At 45.1% G+C, this 17,382-nt stretch overlaps 1 protein-coding gene across 2 annotated transcripts; it reads left to right on the top strand.

Annotated features, from left to right (window-relative positions):
* The first annotated feature begins 1,794 nt into the window (after nucleotides 1–1,794).
* Nucleotides 1,795–17,127, top strand: ZNF662 (zinc finger protein 662). 2 transcript variants are annotated; one of them, XM_042956917.1, is made up of 5 exons: nucleotides 1,795–1,827; nucleotides 11,655–11,781; nucleotides 12,432–12,545; nucleotides 14,595–14,696; nucleotides 15,716–17,127. In XM_042956917.1, the coding sequence occupies exons 2-5, from the start codon at nucleotides 11,748–11,750 to the stop codon at nucleotides 16,744–16,746; spliced, it is 1,281 nt and encodes a 426-aa protein (XP_042812851.1). In that variant the 5' UTR covers nucleotides 1,795–1,827; nucleotides 11,655–11,747; the 3' UTR covers nucleotides 16,747–17,127. The 2 variants fall into 2 exon arrangements, with proteins under 2 accessions (XP_042812851.1, XP_042812850.1); XM_042956916.1 differs by lacking the exon at nucleotides 1,795–1,827 and adding an exon at nucleotides 9,886–10,049.
* The last annotated feature ends 255 nt before the right edge of the window (nucleotides 17,128–17,382 follow it).

The following is a 17,382-nucleotide window of genomic DNA, read 5'->3' as shown; positions in this document are numbered from 1 at the left end:
ATAAGGTGAGGTTCAAACTCAATTCAACCAGTTCTAGCAACCTCAGGTTACTCTTTAACTTCCTAATTGACTGGCAAACAGGGACTTTGTCTCCTCTGACTTCCACATGACCTCTTGAGTTCCCTTTGCCTTGTGCCATTCCCCTCTGCAGGGAGCTGGAAATGTCCACACTCTGCCTCCATGAAGTCCTCTCTGATTGCTTAGGGAAACCACAGCAAGTACTCAGAATCATCCACTCTCCCCAGCCTGAATCTGCAGTCAGAAATTGTCTATGGGCCAACATGCAAAAGCTAAACATTGTTCCCCAGTTTTCAATGGATGGCAGCACCATGTTACATTCATTCTTACCTTGATTCATTTCATTCCCTCCCTCCTTGGAACAGTCCCATATATCCATTCAACAGATATTTACTTGGCACCTACTGCCAGAAATTCTGCTATAACCAACGTCGAATGAGACAGATGTGGCCCCTGCTGCTCCCTCAGACACTGAAGCATTAGGACATCCAGTTGCTTATGCCATTCTTCTCCAGGTGGTGGTTCACGGAGAGCATCCTGTGGAAGAGCCGCTGGAGCCGGGCCACTTCTAGCCCCTCCCAGGGCCCCAGCAACGAATAAACAAACCTGGGGAACAAGAGATCAAACTTGCGGAACTGGACAAATAACTCCTCTGCCTGTAGCAGGTCCTGCTCCTGGTTCTTCGTACAGCCAAATAAGCTCAGGTAGCCGGCCTTGAACAACACATTGTAGCAGAAGTGGAAGCAACCAGCATCCAGACTCTGGCCTGTGGGCCCCAGTATAACCAAGGACAGTCTGTCCAGCATGGTTTTGTTGAGATCCTGTCCTCAAGCCATCCCCCATGAGGTATTTGGTGCTGGCAGAGTGTATCATCCATCCGGTGGTCTCCCTGCACGGAGCGGTTGCCAAATACCTTTAGTACCTGTCTAAGGAAGGGAAAAATATATTAAATCATTGCCCAGAGAAGTATGTAATTACAATTGTGTTAAAGGCAGCAAATGAGAGGAGCAGAGCGGAAAGTGGGGTGGGGAGTCAGGAAGGCCACACTGATTAGGTGGTAATTAAATGGAGGCCTGGAGGAAGGCAAAGTCTGGTCAATGCGTGTTGTATGGTGGTGGTGCTACAGGTGAAGGTCTGAGAGCTTTTGGGGTGTGCCGCCCAACGCACTGTAGCAGCGCCGTTCCAAGGAACGGGGTGCACACACATTCGGGGCCAATGTGGCTGGAGGGCTCAGTGGAAGCCGAGGAGTTTTCAGCACCGTGCAGGCTGGGCAGGCTTAGCGCGAATTTGGGCTTTAACCTATCGCGCGGCACTCAACTCCTCTCACGCCAGCTGGTTCAGTCCACCTATAGCCACCGAAGGGCGGTCTGATGGAGGGCAGCGATCACCGGCTTTGCCAAGGGCAGAGGCTAGCCGGCCCCAGCGAAATCGGCCTATGCGGCGGCCCTCACAACCCTCCCGAGTGGCCGGGGGCCAGCTACCCAGAGCAAGCCCCAGGAGCCCAGCGGCACGCCTCACCATTCCCAAATAGGGTCGCAGCTCCGCAGGAGGGTGGGACAGAGAGTTACACAGGTGAACTCAGAGCCCTGGAAGGACCAACGACACGCAGAGATGGCCTCCGGGCGTGCTAGAGCGGGCGCGGGCCCAAGCGCGGGAGGGGCCGTGACGCACTTCCGCCCTGGCAGTCTCTGCGACGGAGTCTGTAGGGTGGTGTGTGGGCAGTCCCCCGCGCGGAGGCGCTCTCTGTCCGTCAGTCGGCTGGGCTTCACGTAGAGGTGCTGTGTGGCTGTCAGTTCGTCTGCGGAGCTGGTCAGTAAGGGCGTGGGGCTGGGGGAAGGCGTGCGGACAAGGGCTGCCTCCTTCACTGCCACCGACGAGCTCGCTGAGCGTAGCCGCCACGTGGGTCCGTATTCCCGAGACTTCTCACCCCGGAGACCTGGCAGAAGCATTGTTTCGGCTGTCCTTCAACATTTTTTTGTGCTCCTTTCTTGCACACCTCGTTTGCCCATTCTGTGGTGGGCAGGGGTGGTGGGCTGTGGTTTGAGACCTCTAGACAGCGCTCGAGAGGGTCTCTGGTCCAGTCTGGTCTCATGTCTTTTCGTTCCAAATATGGCCCAGAATTTTGAGCAATCGCGCACCCATTGGAGGGTTGCGTTCACCTGCTGTGGTTTGTATATTGGGATTCTCTTTGGGGTGTTCTTTATTTAGTGCAGCTGTACTGGCTATTCTCTGCCTCTTGTTTGCCCTTTGTTCCAATGCTTGATGGTATTCACTGCTCCCTCGGTGCCTCCTGCTTCCTGCTCACTACCTCACCCCCAGAAGTCAACAACAGTACTGTTGAAATGGAGATGCAGGGGGGAAATTGTTTCACTCTGCCTTTAGATCAAATAGTAGTCTCATTTGATTTGGGGCTGAACTTGTTTATGGCTTCTCTTAATTCCTAGGTTTCAAGGTTTCTTATTTTTCTAGGAAGAGAAGGAAATACCTCGACAGAAGCTGGGTTCTTGACAGCCTGGCCCCAGGTTAATTATTTTACTCCTAGTCTGTATCACATATACCAAGTGTCAGTGAAGTCAATGTAGGACTTAAAGGGCAAACTTGGGTTCTTGTTACAACTTTGTCACCAACTCATGACGTGACCCAGGACATTTCAGTTTACCTCTCTGGGCCTTACTATTATGCTGTGTAAAACAGGAAGCTAAACTTGAGGTACTTGCCAGCAGTGAGATGCCATTATAAAGATATTGGGCTGTGCATTTGCTAAGAGACTTAGATGAGGGAATATAGTGGGAGAAGATGGAGGGATAGGATGGGAATTGGATTGATTGACCTTGAGCACCTATCCTGTTCATGTCTCTGTACTGGTCATCCCCATTGTGACTATAACCATCACTATTCTTATTTTGAGAGTTTACCATGAGCCAAGATGCTAGATGCTTTACATGTATTAAGCAATCTAATCCTCATCAACCTATGGGGAACCTCCAAGACCACCCTAACATTCAGAGAGTCCCTAGAAGAACTAATGGGACTTGGCATACGGTTGTACTCCAAGATTTATTACAGTGGTGTACTAAGGGTACATAGCCAGATCATAAGGGAAAAAGATACACAAGAAGTCTGAAAGAATCCACATGCAAACTTCCTAAAGCTTTCTTCTTGAAAGAATAAATCATAAGAGAAATTACAAAATACCTTGTGATGAATGAAAATTAAAACCAACATACCAAAAATCATGGTATATAATGAAAGCCGTGTTCAGAGGTAAAATTATAGTTATAAATGCTTACGTTAAAAAAGAATATCTCAAGTCAATAACCTAAGTTTACACAGTAAGGAATTAGAAAAGAAGAACAAGCTAAACCCAAAGCTAGCAGAAAGAAAGCATAAAGATTAGAGCAGAGATAAATAGAGAATAGAGAAAATCAGTGAAACCAAAAGTGGTTATTTGAAAAGTTCAACAAAATTGAAAAAACTTTAGCTAGATTCACTAAGAAAAGAAGGAGAGAAGATACACATAATGAAAATCAGAAATGGAAGTGGAGACATAGCTACTGACCTTACAGAGATAGAAAGGATTATAAAAGGGCATTTTAATAATTTTATGTCAACACTATCAATAATTGTACATCAACAAATTAGATAACCGAGAAGAAATGGACAAATTCCTTGAAATACAAATAACCTAAACCGACTCAAGAAGAAATAGAAAATCTCAACAGACCTATAACAAGTAAAGAGATTAAATCACTAATTAAAAGCATCCCAACAAAAAACAAGCCCTAAACCAGATGGCTTCACTGGTGAACGCTATCAAACATTTATTGTTTTTTAAGCTTTTTTTTTTTTTTTGTAATCTCTATGTGGGGCTCAAATCCACAACCCCAAGATCAAGTTGCTCCTCCAGCTGAGCCAGCCAGGTGCCCCTCTACCAAACACTTAAAGAAGAATTAACACCAATCCTCAAACCTTTACAAAAAATTTAAGAGAGAACACCTTATAACTTACTCTGGGAAGCCAGTAGTACCATGATTCCAAAGTCAGATAAGAACATCACATGAAAGAAAATTTCAGGCCAGTATCCCTTATGAACATAGATGCAAAAATCCTCAAAACAAAATATTAGCAGATCAAATACAATAGCATATTAAAAGGATGATTCACCATAAGTAAGTGGGGTCTATATCAGAAATAAAAGGGTGGTTGAACACAACATCGATCTAATACAATATATTAATAGAATGAAAAAAAAACCCCTACATGATCATCTCAATTAATGCAGAAAATTCATTGACAAAATTGAACATCCTTTTATGATAAAATATTTTAGAAGACTAAAAATAGAGGAAAAGTTCCTCAATATGATAAAGATTATTTATGAAAAACCCATAGCTATTATCATACTCAATGGTGAAAGACTGAAGAATTTCCCTTTAAAATCAGAAGGCACAAGACAAGGAGACCCACTTTCACTGCTGCTATTCAACAGTATAGTGGAAGTTCTAGCCAGAGCTATTAGATAAGAAAAATATAAAAAGAGCCAAATTGGAAAAGGAGAGCAAAAACTATATCTATTTACAGATGACATGACCTATCTATAGAAAATTCCAAAGAATTTACAAGAGAACTACTAGCATTAATAAATTCAGCAAAGTTACAGGGTGCAAGATCAACACAAAAATCAGCTGTGTTTCTATGAACCAGCAGTGAACAATTCAAAAAGGAAATTAAGAACACAGTTCCATTTACAATACCATATAAAAGAATTAAATACTGAGGGAAAAAAATCTAGCCAAGTTAGTGAAAGACTTGTATACTGAAAATACAAAACATTGCTGAAAGAAATTACACTTCTGTAAATTAAGATGGAAAGACATTCCATGTTCATGGAGAGGAAGGCATAACATTGTTAAGAAGTCAACACTACACAGAGTGATCTATAGATTCAACACAACATGATCTGTAGATTCCAATAGCATTTTTTTTTTTTTTTGCAGAAATGGAAAAGCTGATCCTCAAATTCATGTGGTATTGCAAGGGGCTCCAAATAGCCAAAATAATCTTGAAAAAGAACCAAATTGGAGGATCCACTTTGCCTGACTTTGAAAAACTACAAAACTATAGTAAAAAAAAAACCCCACTGTTGTACCAGTATAAGAACAGACATATAGACCAATAGAATAGAATAGAGTCCAGAAATAAACCCTCACGTGTATGGTTAATTGATTTTCCAAAAGGATGCCAAGACAAAGGGGGAAAGGACACCATTTCAACAAGTGGTGCTGGGAAAACTGGATATTACATGCAAAAGAATGAAATTACACCACATACAAAAATTAAAGTGTATCAAAGACCTAAACAAGATCTAAAACCATAAAACTCTTAGAAGAAAACATTGAAGAAAATCTTTATGACATTGGATTTGGCAACAGTTTCATGTAGATGACATCAGAAGCACAGGCAACAAAAGAAAAAATAGGTAAATTGGATTTCATCAAAATTAGCTGTACAAACCCCTAACAGGATACACCCAAAGAAATTCAAGTCCAGACACAATGTAATCAAACTTCAAAAATCTAAAGACAAGGAAAATGTTTTGAAAGCAGCTAGAGAGAAACAGCATATCACATATAGAGAAACAACTCAGATGACCTTGAATTTCTTACCAGAAACCGTGAAAATCATTTGCAAGTGGCGCAAAGTTTATCAGGTAACTGATGAAAGAAAAGAACTGTTAATTCAGAATTCTATGCCAGTAAAAATATCCTTTAGAATGGAAGGTAAAATCAGCATATCCTCAAATGAAGGAAAATTAAGAGAATTGTCACTGGCACACCTACCCTAAAGTGATGGCTAAAGAAAGTTCTACAAACAGAAAAGAAACCGTAAAAGCAGGAATCAGGAGCCTGCTTAATATTCTCTCTCTTTCACCCTCTGTCCGTATCCTCCATTCTCATTCTCTCTCTCTCCCTCTCTCTCGGAGGAAAAAAAAAAAAAGAAGAAGAAGCTTGACAAATATGGCTGGACTGCCAGCCACACAGTTGAATAGGAAACAAAACTCTGAAGCACATAAGTGGGGGTACTGGACCTGGCAAGTCCTGGCAAATAGACTGAATGGATTCCCTACCTTCATATGAAGAATACTGCTGGGCATAGACTACAGTGGACATCCTTTCAGGGTATGGCACTACCATTTTCCACAAGGCATATGTGGACAATACCATTCAAAGATTCTTAGATGACCTATGTTCCATATTTAGCTTCCCCAAACACTCCCAATAAGATAATAGTGGTACTTTTATAGATAAAAGTACAACAGTGGACAACTACCTGGGACATTAGCTGGACCTTTCATGACCTTTATCATCCCCAAGAAGCAGGTGCTGTTAAAAGAGAGAGTGAACTCTGAAAAACTGAAAAAGATAGTTGGACAATCAAGCCTAAGCTTTTAGTGGTGTACAAATTAAGATAGTCTGTTAGGGTTCCAAATGTGATAGTTACCTAAAAGAGTACCTCCCATTCAAGCATAATGTCTAATTATGAGGTTCAAGAGTGGAAGAAAGCCCTAACTGGCTGCAGGAAACCCAAACCACATAATAACCCATATAACTCTATTTTTTCCTTCCTATGCCTATCCCTGGAAAACTGGACTACTAGAATTTGAAAGTAGGAAAAAAGAGCTGGGGACTTGGAGACTGGAACTTAGTGTATCCCCTCACCCCACTCATGCTTGCTGGATTTGGACAATTATAGATAATGATCATAATGATCATGAATTATAAGGTGAAAACTACTAAGGTGTTTTGGCATGGCCCACATGTTAGGGGGTGGGAGATATTCTAGAATGTTCTAAATTATAAAAGAAAGGAACTTCTGAGCTAACTAGGGATAAGTCTAAGCATATGGTGTGGGTTAGATATGGAGAGAATTGGGGGAAAGGTGCAGTGATTGTTGCAGAGACTAATCATAATGGTCATATGGCCGTGTAAGGAGAGAGACAACCCTGGTTGGTAAGAATTAGACCCTGGGAAATCAGGGGCAGAGGGAGGGACCATTAATCTCTTAGCTTTTGTCTGTAGGATATCTTACCAACTTAACCCAAGCTTCCACCATCACCACCCTCAATTTGACTACTGACCAACAAACAATCCTAATTTAAAAACTCTCAGAATCCTCCCAACAGCCACTGACTCCAGAAAGAAATACTCTCGGCAAGAAACAACAGAATAAGATGAACTTTCTGGACATTGAAATGCCTCCCTTTAGCCTTATCCTGTTATTGTTGGACTTGTTGTACATTTTTCACAGACTACTGATTGTTCTAAATTCTCTAGCATGAGTGGTAATGGAGATGGTACTACCTGGATTGTTTGCTGGCCAGTTTAGGTGGGGTATGTGCCACTGCCAGTATCTCTTGCCTCACTTAGAATAATGACACATTTAGCTGGCTTGGCTCTGCATGAGGAGCCTGACTATGGTCCATTCTCTAGTGGGCCTGGCTCTACTACTGTGTATCACTGTCACGGTCACTTTCGTCTAATGTTGCCTAAGACAAATGGAATGTATTTGATCCAGGCCTTTAGCATTACAGCTAATTAGAGCATCTGATGAGCTCTTACTCATCACATGTAAGAGCACTTACATGGTGGCTCATGTTCCTGAGAATCTTTATGTGTAAAAGTTGAGAGGTCTAGTTGTAGGGGAATGGCTCCACTGTCATGCCCTGGCAAGTTTTCACATATCTGTATAGTCCATGCAGGCAAAGCCTTGAACTACAGCTACTCTGAGCCATGGCAGATCACCTTGTGATCCTTATAGAACATGAGAGGATGAGAGGAGCTTTATTGGCCTTCAAGCCCATCTCCCACTCCCTTCCCTATCTCTTATGGGAGGCTGTCATGAGACAATTTCTCATTGCCTCTAAGATTCTGAAGAGGCATGAGGCTTTCTGGATGTAACTGCATACTGTGACTGCTTAGCTATAGTCTAAAATTGCCTCCTTACCACGGATGTTGCAGTCATTGAGCCCCCTTTTGTTTTGGTGTCATTGTGTTTGGTGTATGGGACAAGGAGCTGGAGACCGGCATGCTTGGGTACTCTTTCTTCCTTTTGCTGTTTGTGTAAGTAATACATTGTATGAATCTGAAAGTGGCTTATTGTATCTACTGGCTGAGTCACTTAGGACATGGCCTTGACCTTGCCTGCTGCTGTGTGTTTAACAGGAAGAACAATAGAAACAGTAAAAATATATGGGTAAATATGATAGACTATCCCTCTCCTCTTTAGTTTTGAATCAAAACACTGGTCAGAGCCATAAGAGACCTTCCTTATGGTCTTCCTTAAGACCATGACTTAATAATCAGGTATCTGAGGGCTCCTTGTTCTGAGCCAAAACTCCCATAATTGTTTCGCACTCAGTGCAGGTTTCTCCATTTTTCCCGAAGAAAATCATGGGAGCATTTGTTGTGTGCTCATCTTTCCTAGTGATCTGTCCTAGGGTAAGGCTCACTGCTTCCTTCTCAATGCTTGTGGACTATTCACTAGTGTCCATTTGTGAGCTTCTTCTGGATCCTCTTAGAAACAAATAAACATACCTTGGAGCTCATCTGAGGTCTCCTTTGTTCTGTGATTTTTCACAAGTATGGTATCTGTAAGCTTTCAGTACCTGGGGACCTAAAAGGAATATGAGCCTCTAGGCTGGAATTTCTGTGAAGCAGACATCTTCCTAATTTGTTCATCCCAAGAGACTACATGTACAAATGGAAAATGGACAGACCATATAGAAAAATATAACTCTGACCCGCAGTCTGTAACAACCAGTCCAGGAAGCCAACCCATTATCTGTAGTTACCAGTCTGGGAAGTCACACTAGTATCTGTGGCAAATAGTTCGGGAAGCCAAAATAAACCCTGTAGCAGTCAGCCCCACACGGCCAGAATTTGATTAATATCCTCTCCCAACCAATCACATAAGATGCTTTGCTTCTGGTTAGCCCCCCAGGCCAACAATCTCCAATCAGAGCATACCTGAAGTCTCTTTCCTGCCCGCCCCCCCCCCCCCCAACTATAAAGCTTTCTCACTTCTCTGCCTGACTTAGAGCCTACCAAATGCAGGTGATGGTGGTTGACTCCCTTGCTTAGAGCAAGTTCTGAATAAACAGCCTTTGCTTGTTCTCATGTTGGTGGTCTTTTATTTCCACAATTTCATTTAAAGGTTTAACTTTCCCGACATGCTATGTGATGTTAGATAAGCCATCTCCTCTCTTTGGGCCTTACTTTCTTGAACTGAAAAATTGTTTCAACATTTATTCATTCCTTTATTCGACAGATATTCCTTGGCACTTAAAGAAGCTGGGCCATAAGAGTTGCTAGACATTGGGTGAATATTCGAGGCACAAAGTTGATCAAGGACGTTAGTTGCTCTCTGGGAATGTAGAACCCAGTAAAGGGATGCGGCTGTGTGAAGTATTTGCTGCTTCATATTAGCATCCGTCCTACAAGGGTGCAGTGCAATACCGAAGAAGAGTGGTTAGTGGGAAGAAGAGGGCTGGGAAAGGATTCCCAGAGAAAGCCTCCCCCCCACGCCCGCTTCCCCGCATTGCCACAGCAGCGCCCTGAGGCAGTCGGTGTCAGTGGGAGAGCTGGACTCGCTCTGCCCTCCCTGTTTCTTTGCGGGGCCAGAAGGGAGGACCACAGAGACGTGGCGCCCTCCACCGTCCTAGAGAAGCCAGAGTGGCAAGAGTGCAGCAGCCTCCACCTCTCCGGTGCGGAGCGTGGGGAGCTGAGCGTGGGACTGGCCGGGGCGTGGAGCCTGGGGCTTGCGCGCCCGACTCCTGGGCCGCTATATCAGACCCGCCCCGGTCCGGAGCGTCCCTTCCCGACCCCGGGCAGCCCCCAGTAAGGCCTGGCGCGCGCTCGCTTCCCGGGAGGGCGGCCCTGGCCATGGCGGCCGCGGCCCTGGCGGGCGGGGCCCCCTTCGGCCCTCCACTCGAGCTGCTACCGGGACTGCGCGCGCCGGCCCGGGCGCGCCCGGTGAGTGCGGGGCCGGCGCTACGAAGCTGGCTCGGCTCTGCCCGGTGCTCTAGGTCCAGAGAAGGGGCGGAGGGGGCAGTGCGGCGGCCGGGAAATCGGGGTACAGCCCAGAGTGGAGGGTCCGGAGGAACAGGCAGGGAGCAGAATGAATTCGACATCCCCCAGACTTGCGCCAGCCGGGGAAACACACGTGCGGCTGCACAGGCATGAGCCAAGTGCTGGGGAGGAGGTGTTCACAGAGTGCTGTGCGCAGCGACGAATGTCCAGAATTTCCATATCACTGGTTTTAAGAGAGCTGGTTATGTTTGAGGTGGGTCTTGAGATGAATATGAGGTTGCTGGCGCTGGAGGGAGGAACTGGATCTCCAGGCAGGGGGGAGGGGGGCTGCAGGTGCAATGGCACAGATTGCAGGTGCAATTTGGGCAAGGAAAGGGTTTGGATTCGTAACAGGATGGTGACAGGATAGGGGATGAGGGTGGTGGTGCAGGAGATGATCTTTGGCAGGTAAACTGGGTCTCTGAATGGTGAATGGAATGGTCCGCGTGCGGAGGATTTGGACATTTTGAGGTAGGTGAGGGTGATCCGGCCCCCCAGTCTGAGCCCTGGAGTGTCGGGTAAGTCTCTGTGGGGACTTTGTAGGGCAAGGACTGATGTGAAATGGAACAGAGTCAGCCCCTCCATAGTATGGCGATTGAGATCCTAAATGAGGCAGTGGCTGGGAATTATAAGTAAGTCTTGATGGCTCTCCATTAGCACTGTTTGTGTTTCTTATGGAGGAAAGTGAGAGAGAAGGTGCAGAAGGTTGGGCCTCCCAGAGATACAGGAAAAGGGGACATTAAGACTGGGAAGTGGGGAAGAAAGAGTAGGGTGGGGTGTTTTAGAGAGTGTGTTGGAGGGGCAGAGTGCAGGGAGCAAAGTCAGTTTGGATCTGCGTTTTGAAGTCCAGCCTCCAGAGCAACCTGAGTGTTCTCAGGTGCCCTTAGCTGCCTCTTTGGCTAGTGGCAAAGACAGGAAGGAAGAGAAGAGAAAGAATCTCACACAGGGGCAGCAGGGGTGGCAGGAGTGAGGATAGAAGGCAGTGTGGTACAGTAAGAGCCAGAGAGTCAGATAGGCCTGACTTCTGTCTCAGTTCTGTAACTCTGAGCCTCGGTTTCCTCTTCTATAAAGTGAATCTGATACCCTCCTCATAGGCTGTGAGGCATACAAAGTAATATATGTAAAGTTCTTGGCATGGGCTCAAATGGGTAAATGGTGATTGTACTTGTTATGAAGGGTTGGTGACCTCTGGAGGAGGGTACATTGTGGAGAAAGGATGGCACCTAGGGCACACATAGTTGTTCTGGGCACAAGATGGAAAGGGGAAGCTTGCAGAGACTCATGAAAAAGGTGATGTGGTGAAGTTAAGATGAAGGGATGTGAGAAATTGATGACTGATCCCTCATATCTTTGTAAGTAGGAGACGCAGATCCGCTGAGAGTTCCCTTAGACATTCAGAATGCAGAAACTCAATGGGCATCCCCTCCAGTACCACTTGGTGCCTCATCTACCCTACTGTAGGCCTGGGTCTGGAATTGTCCGAGGGCATTTAAACACATGTTGTTTCAGGAGTCAGTGACCTTCGAGGATGTGGCCGTCTACTTCTCTGAGAACGAATGGATCGGCCTGGCCCCTGCTCAGAGGGTCCTGTACAGGGACGTGATGCTGGAGAATTATGGGGTTGTGGCTTCCCTGGGTAAGGGTCTTTCCTTTTGGACTCTGCTTCTGCCCTCCAGAGTTCCCCGGCTCCTCCTTCCTCAGAAGCTCTGGAGTCTTTGATAAGCCTCACCTGAGTGGCAACTTCAGACTCTTGAATTCTTAATGAGCCAGCCTCAGCGGTTGCTAAGAAGTGGGAAGTCCTGGTGTAAATTTGGGCCTCACATCAGCCTTTCTTGCCCCAGGGTGGGAGCTAATTCTCAACTCCTGTGCTAATGGGTACAGTAGGAAGAGAGCAGATTCCTGGTGTCCCACCAAACCCTCAGTTTCCCACCCGCTTAGTTTGGGAGACCCAGCCCAATACCAAGCATCCTGATGCAGATGTCTGAACTTGAGAGCTCTAAGAGAGGGAGAGAACAAAAAAGCTCAATCTCTCAACGAGTGGAATCATCCGTTCACTCACTCAAACTGTTGTTGAGCACCTCTGGGTCTAATTCCTGACGTTTGTCAGCCTCCTGGCCCTGCTGCCCTGGGTCTCCTGGTCCTTCCCCTGGACTTTCTTTTCTCACTTTCCCTGGTTAATTCCCTTCTTTCCCTTCCTGCCCCTGAAGACAAAGCCTGGGAGGAGCCTTGGGATTGCTCTATGTCACCCCACTCACCTGCCTGTCCCATTTCCTCCCCCTCAACCAGCATTTCCATTTCCCAAACCGGCTCTGATTTCCCAGCTGGAGCGAGGGGAAGCGCCCTGGTGCAAGGCTCCTCAGGGAGCTCTGGATGGAGAGTGCCCGAGGGGCGTCTCCACAGGTGAGTGAGGGTACATGTGCCAGTTATCTGACCAGTTCCCTTGTCTTGATCTTTACAGTGTAGTAGGTATGTGTTCTCTTAACCTAGTGCTATAGACACCAGTGGGATTCCTCCCCTCCCCCCCTTTTTTCCTGTGTCCCCATGGTTTTCCCTCTTCTTGAGTCTGTTCACCCTGGCTCCTTTTCATTTACCTCTTTTGCCTCTTCCTCATTTCCACTGTTCTTATCATGGCCACCATTTATCTGTACTCCCTGACTTTTCTGTTTACACTCTGAGGTGGCCTTTCTACTTTCTCAGCCTGCTTATCATCTTCCAGAAGAAGATTCTGACTGCCCTTTGGGCTATCATGGTCATCTTTATCATTAGAAATCAAGAAGTCTCAATAATTCTGAGCCATATACTTCCAATTCAGGGATTTCTGGTGGGCAAAGCCCTGGCATTCCTTTAGGAACATAGGGCTTTCCTGTTCTAATTTGCTGGTGACAGCTATGCCCCTTATTGCCTCCCTTGCACCATTCCATCTTCTTCCCACAGGAGCTCTTCTGTGGGCACAGTGGAACTTGAGCTGTGCCCTCAACTTCCTTGTTCTCACAGTTCCTTGCTGTGTCTGGCTGTCTTTCCAGAGTCTTAGGATATCCTTGATTATAAGTAACAACCCAGGTCAAACTGGCTTGAACAAAAAAGGAATTTGCTATTTCATGTAAGTAGGAAGTTCATAGATAGAGTGCAGCTACAGCTTGATCAGTTTCAGTCTCTGCTCTTTCTTGTCTCCTTATCTGCTGGCTTTGCCTACAGCCTGGCTCCTCTCATGGCTGTAAGGTGATTGGTAGTTGTAACCAAGGCTCTGCTTCTTCGTACCTAGGGAGAGAAATAGGGCAGGCCTTCCTCAGGCCTTTGGGATGTACCATCTTAAGTCTTATGCCAGCTCTAAACCAATCACTATGGCCAGGGAAATAGCATGCACTGATTGTCTTGGCCTAGACTGCCAATTTCTGAAACCGTCTCTCGTGTAGTGAGTAGGGCGGGCTAACCTGCTTGTCTTAGACCAGTAAGGGGTACACTAGGAACTGGAGTTGGGATCGCTCTCCCCCAAAAGGCAGGGCTCTCCATAATGGGCAGGGTAGGGGTAGGGGTTGGTGGTGCTGGTAGAATGGATGTAGAGAGACAACTACACTGTCCTCTGCACTCTCTCAGGATCTCAGTGCTTACTCTCCCACCACCCAAAGGAATTTCTCATCTTTGCTTTAGGCAGAAAACCAACAGCTAAGTCATTCCTTGAGTAAAACCCTAACTCCCTGACCTGCAGCAAACTTCCTTTGAGGACATGTCCCTATTCAAAGTCCATTTTTGTCTTAAAGAAAAGAATACTCAGGGGACACACAGTCCTTGGCTTCAGCAATATAAAAGATGGTCATTTGGAGGATGAAAAATTGATCTGTTTCTTAGAAGGCATTGGATGGGAGTTATGAAGAGACCAATCTTAGCTAAGCCTGAAGAAGAGTTTATTAGAGTGGACCTTTGCAATTGAGGTGTCTGTCATTAGAATAAGAAGTGACTTCTGGAAATGGCTGAGTGAAGGCTGTGAGGCCATTTCTAATGGATGCCATGGAGAGATCCATCATTGATCCTTTGTAGAAAGAGAAGGCAATAGATGGACAGACGGGAAGGAAGCTAAGCTTAGAGGCTGTGGTTTCCCAACATAGCCTCAGGAATAGTTCTTTGCAGTTCAATCCTTTCCTAATTCTATTCCATGTGAACTGGAGTTCACCTCCTAGGGGAGGTGAAGAAGAAAACTTAGTCCCCTATTTTTTCTTGACACTTAAAAATGAGTGATGCGTTTTCATGTTTTAGGGAACTGATGGAATCGCATCTTCCCTGAAGGTCTGTTTTCTGTCCTTTATATTGTTAACCTCCTCCAGTTTCAGGTCATCTGTGTACCGATCTCTCCACCCACCTTCATTCTCCCTTACCACTTCCATCTCTGCTCCTTTCTTCATGGGCCCCACTCCTGTCACTGAGCTAGCCTCATTTATATCTTGACCCGGGCAGGATATCCATTTCTGAAGCCTGCTGCGATCTCCCATCTTGAACAGGTGGAAGAGCCGTTGAACCTGAAACTGCAAGGAGAGGGTCCAAGCCTAATCTGTACTGGTAAGTGAGGGGAATGAACACTTTTCTCCCAGGCACATGTTTTCCTCTGTCTTTCCTTTGTAAAATGTTAAAATTCCATTTTACCACGTGCGTTCTAAATAAAAGACCCTCTCATCTTTTGGGATGAGCACTGGGTGTTGCATGGAAACTAATTTGACAATAAATTTCATATACTAAAATTAAATAAATAAATGAATGAATGAATGAATGAATGAATAAATAAATAAAAGACCCTCTAAAAATCCCCAAGTCAACTATAAGAGAAAAGTTAAACTTTAAGCTTCCAGCTTTCATTTGGTCATCATCAATTATAATTAAATTCGGGTGTGTTGGATCGTAGGCTGTAACTGAACAGATGGCCTACTGGCCGCTATGGCCAACCAGTATTTTAAAAGAAAATGCTGTGTTTTATTCATTCTGTTAGTTTTTAAGGTGTGATACTGAAACAGAAGTGTGGATAAAACACTATGGGAACAAAGAGGAGGCAGTCTTTGCCCAGTTGTGTATAAAGTAGTTTGGGGAATCCCTTTTCATGGTGGACCTGGTGACTGGATTGAATGAAAAGACCACATTTCCTTTTAGTGTTGACAAGCATGAGGAAGATTCTCCTTATTGCTCCCCACTGTGTGTGACAAGTTCAGGTTCCCCAGGTATACCACAAAGGATTCTTTATTTCCGAACATGTTGTTTCTCATGTTATAAACTAGACTACCTAGAAGAAATTCTTACTTGTCTCCCTTAGATTCAATTAAACTATTCCTGGAGAGCTCCCTCTGTGCTTGGTCTGGTGCTTGGGAATCATAGCCCTCAGGGACCTTGTCTAGTTTCTGCCTTTCTGTAGCATAAACTTTGGTCGCTTTCAGTGTGTTCGCCCTGTGGTGCCATTTTCAGCTAGGACAGGGCCACTGGGACATGGAGGTAACACTTGAAGTGCAGTGGACGTACGACTACCACTTGGTGATGCTATTTGCCCCATTATGGGTAATGATGACATTTGCAGCTTTGATTTCTTCTTTCAGAGGGTGTGTTGAAGAGTGAGAAAGAAGATTTTATTCTGAAGGAGGAAGGTTTTGAGGAGGCAAAAGACCACATGGTGCTATCAAGTGGACCCCGGTGGTGTGGTTCCCAGGAATTCTGGTTTGGGAAAACCTGTGAGGAGGGAAAAAGCAGGTTAGGGAGGTGGCGCAACTACTCCAATGGGAAGAGTGTGGAGAACGCTGCAAATGATGTTATAGAAGTGATTGTCAAAGATGAGATGATCTCAGGAGAAGATGGTTCAGAGAATACTGATGTTAATACTCACCTTGTTATACATGAGAAGATTCTCAGTGAGCAGGTATTCTGTATATGTGAAGAATGTGGCAAGTGCTTTGATCAAACTGAAGACTTTGACCAACATCAGAGAGTTCATAATGGAGAGAAGATCTATGGTTGTAAGGAATGTGGGAAGACTTTCAGTTTTAGATCACATTGCCTTGCACATCAGAGAATTCACACTGGGGTGAAACCCTATGTGTGTCAAGAATGTGCTAAAGCCTTTGTTTGGAAGTCAAACCTGATTCGGCACCAGAGAATACATACTGGAGAGAAGCCCTTTGCATGTAAGGAATGTGGGAAGGGCTTTAGTCAGAACACAAGCCTTACACAACATCAGCGAATCCATACTGGGGAAAAACCATATACATGTAAGGAATGTGGGAAAAGCTTTACTCGGAACCCAGCCCTGCTTCGACATCAGAGAATCCACACTGGCGAGAAGCCTTATGAATGTAAGGACTGTGGAAAAGGTTTCATGTGGAACTCAGATCTTGCTCAGCACCAGAGGGTTCACACGGGGGAGAAGCCCCATGAATGTACTGACTGTGGGAAAAGCTTCATTTGCAAGGCACACCTTATCCGACATCAGAGAATCCATACTGGGGAAAGGCCCTATAAATGTAATGACTGTGGGAAGGCCTTCAGTCAGAATTCTGTTTTGATTAAGCACCAGAGGCGCCATGCTAGAGAGAAACCCTGTAATTATCACACCTCTCACCTTCTTGAACATTAGAGAAGGCATAAGGGTGATGCTTGTTTATAATTCTTATGCTACAGCAGCCCCAGAGACAAAACGAGATGACTGTCCACGGTTTGTTATAACTCTAATAGTCAGTATTATCTTGCCCCTTCTGAACAGATACCCTGTACTCTAGCAAGATGGTCCCACTGTTCAACCATGTTCATGCTAGGCAACTTTTAGTTGAGCATCTGCTCTGTCAGGCACTTGCTAACCACTTTACATACATTCTTTTGTTTTCCTTAATCCTGTTAAGGTAGGTACTTATCCTCATTTTACTAATGAGAAGTCTGAGGTTGAAAGAAGTTGTAAAACTCATTCAAGGTTACTCAGCTAATATGTTACAGAATAGAGATTGGAATCAGGCCTATCTGACTCCAGAGTTTTCTGTTCTTTATTTGTACACATTTCTGCTTCTGTTCATTTCTATTTGCTCAAGTTTCCCTGGGCTACAAATTTCCCTTCCTCATTTAAGACCCAGCTCCTTTAACTGAACAGACCCCTGTTCCTCTTCTACTTGTAGTCAGTACTGTCCAAATTGGTATTTAACTATGTGCTGTCTTATATTTTTCTTTTTTTAAATTTTTTTTTAACGTTTATTTATTTTTGAGACAGAGAGAGACAGAGCAT

The sequence above is a fragment of the Panthera tigris genome, chromosome C2 (genome assembly GCF_018350195.1).
Source record: "Panthera tigris isolate Pti1 chromosome C2, P.tigris_Pti1_mat1.1, whole genome shotgun sequence".
NCBI lineage: Eukaryota > Metazoa > Chordata > Mammalia > Carnivora > Felidae > Panthera > Panthera tigris.
Note: the sequence above shows the minus strand (reverse complement) of the source record. Positions and strands in the feature narration are given on the sequence as shown.

Excerpts from the sequence above, each read along its gene's own strand:
- ZNF662 (XM_042956916.1), top strand. The coding sequence starts at position 9,960 with ATGGCGGCCGCGGCCCTGGCGGGCGGGGCCCCCTTCGGCCCTCCACTC. Across the intron at positions 11,782-12,431 it reads TGGGGTTGTGGCTTCCCTGG|CATTTCCATTTCCCAAACCG; the intron begins GTAAGGGTCTTT and ends CCCCTCAACCAG. Across the intron at positions 14,697-15,715 it reads TCCAAGCCTAATCTGTACTG|AGGGTGTGTTGAAGAGTGAG; the intron begins GTAAGTGAGGGG and ends TTCTTCTTTCAG.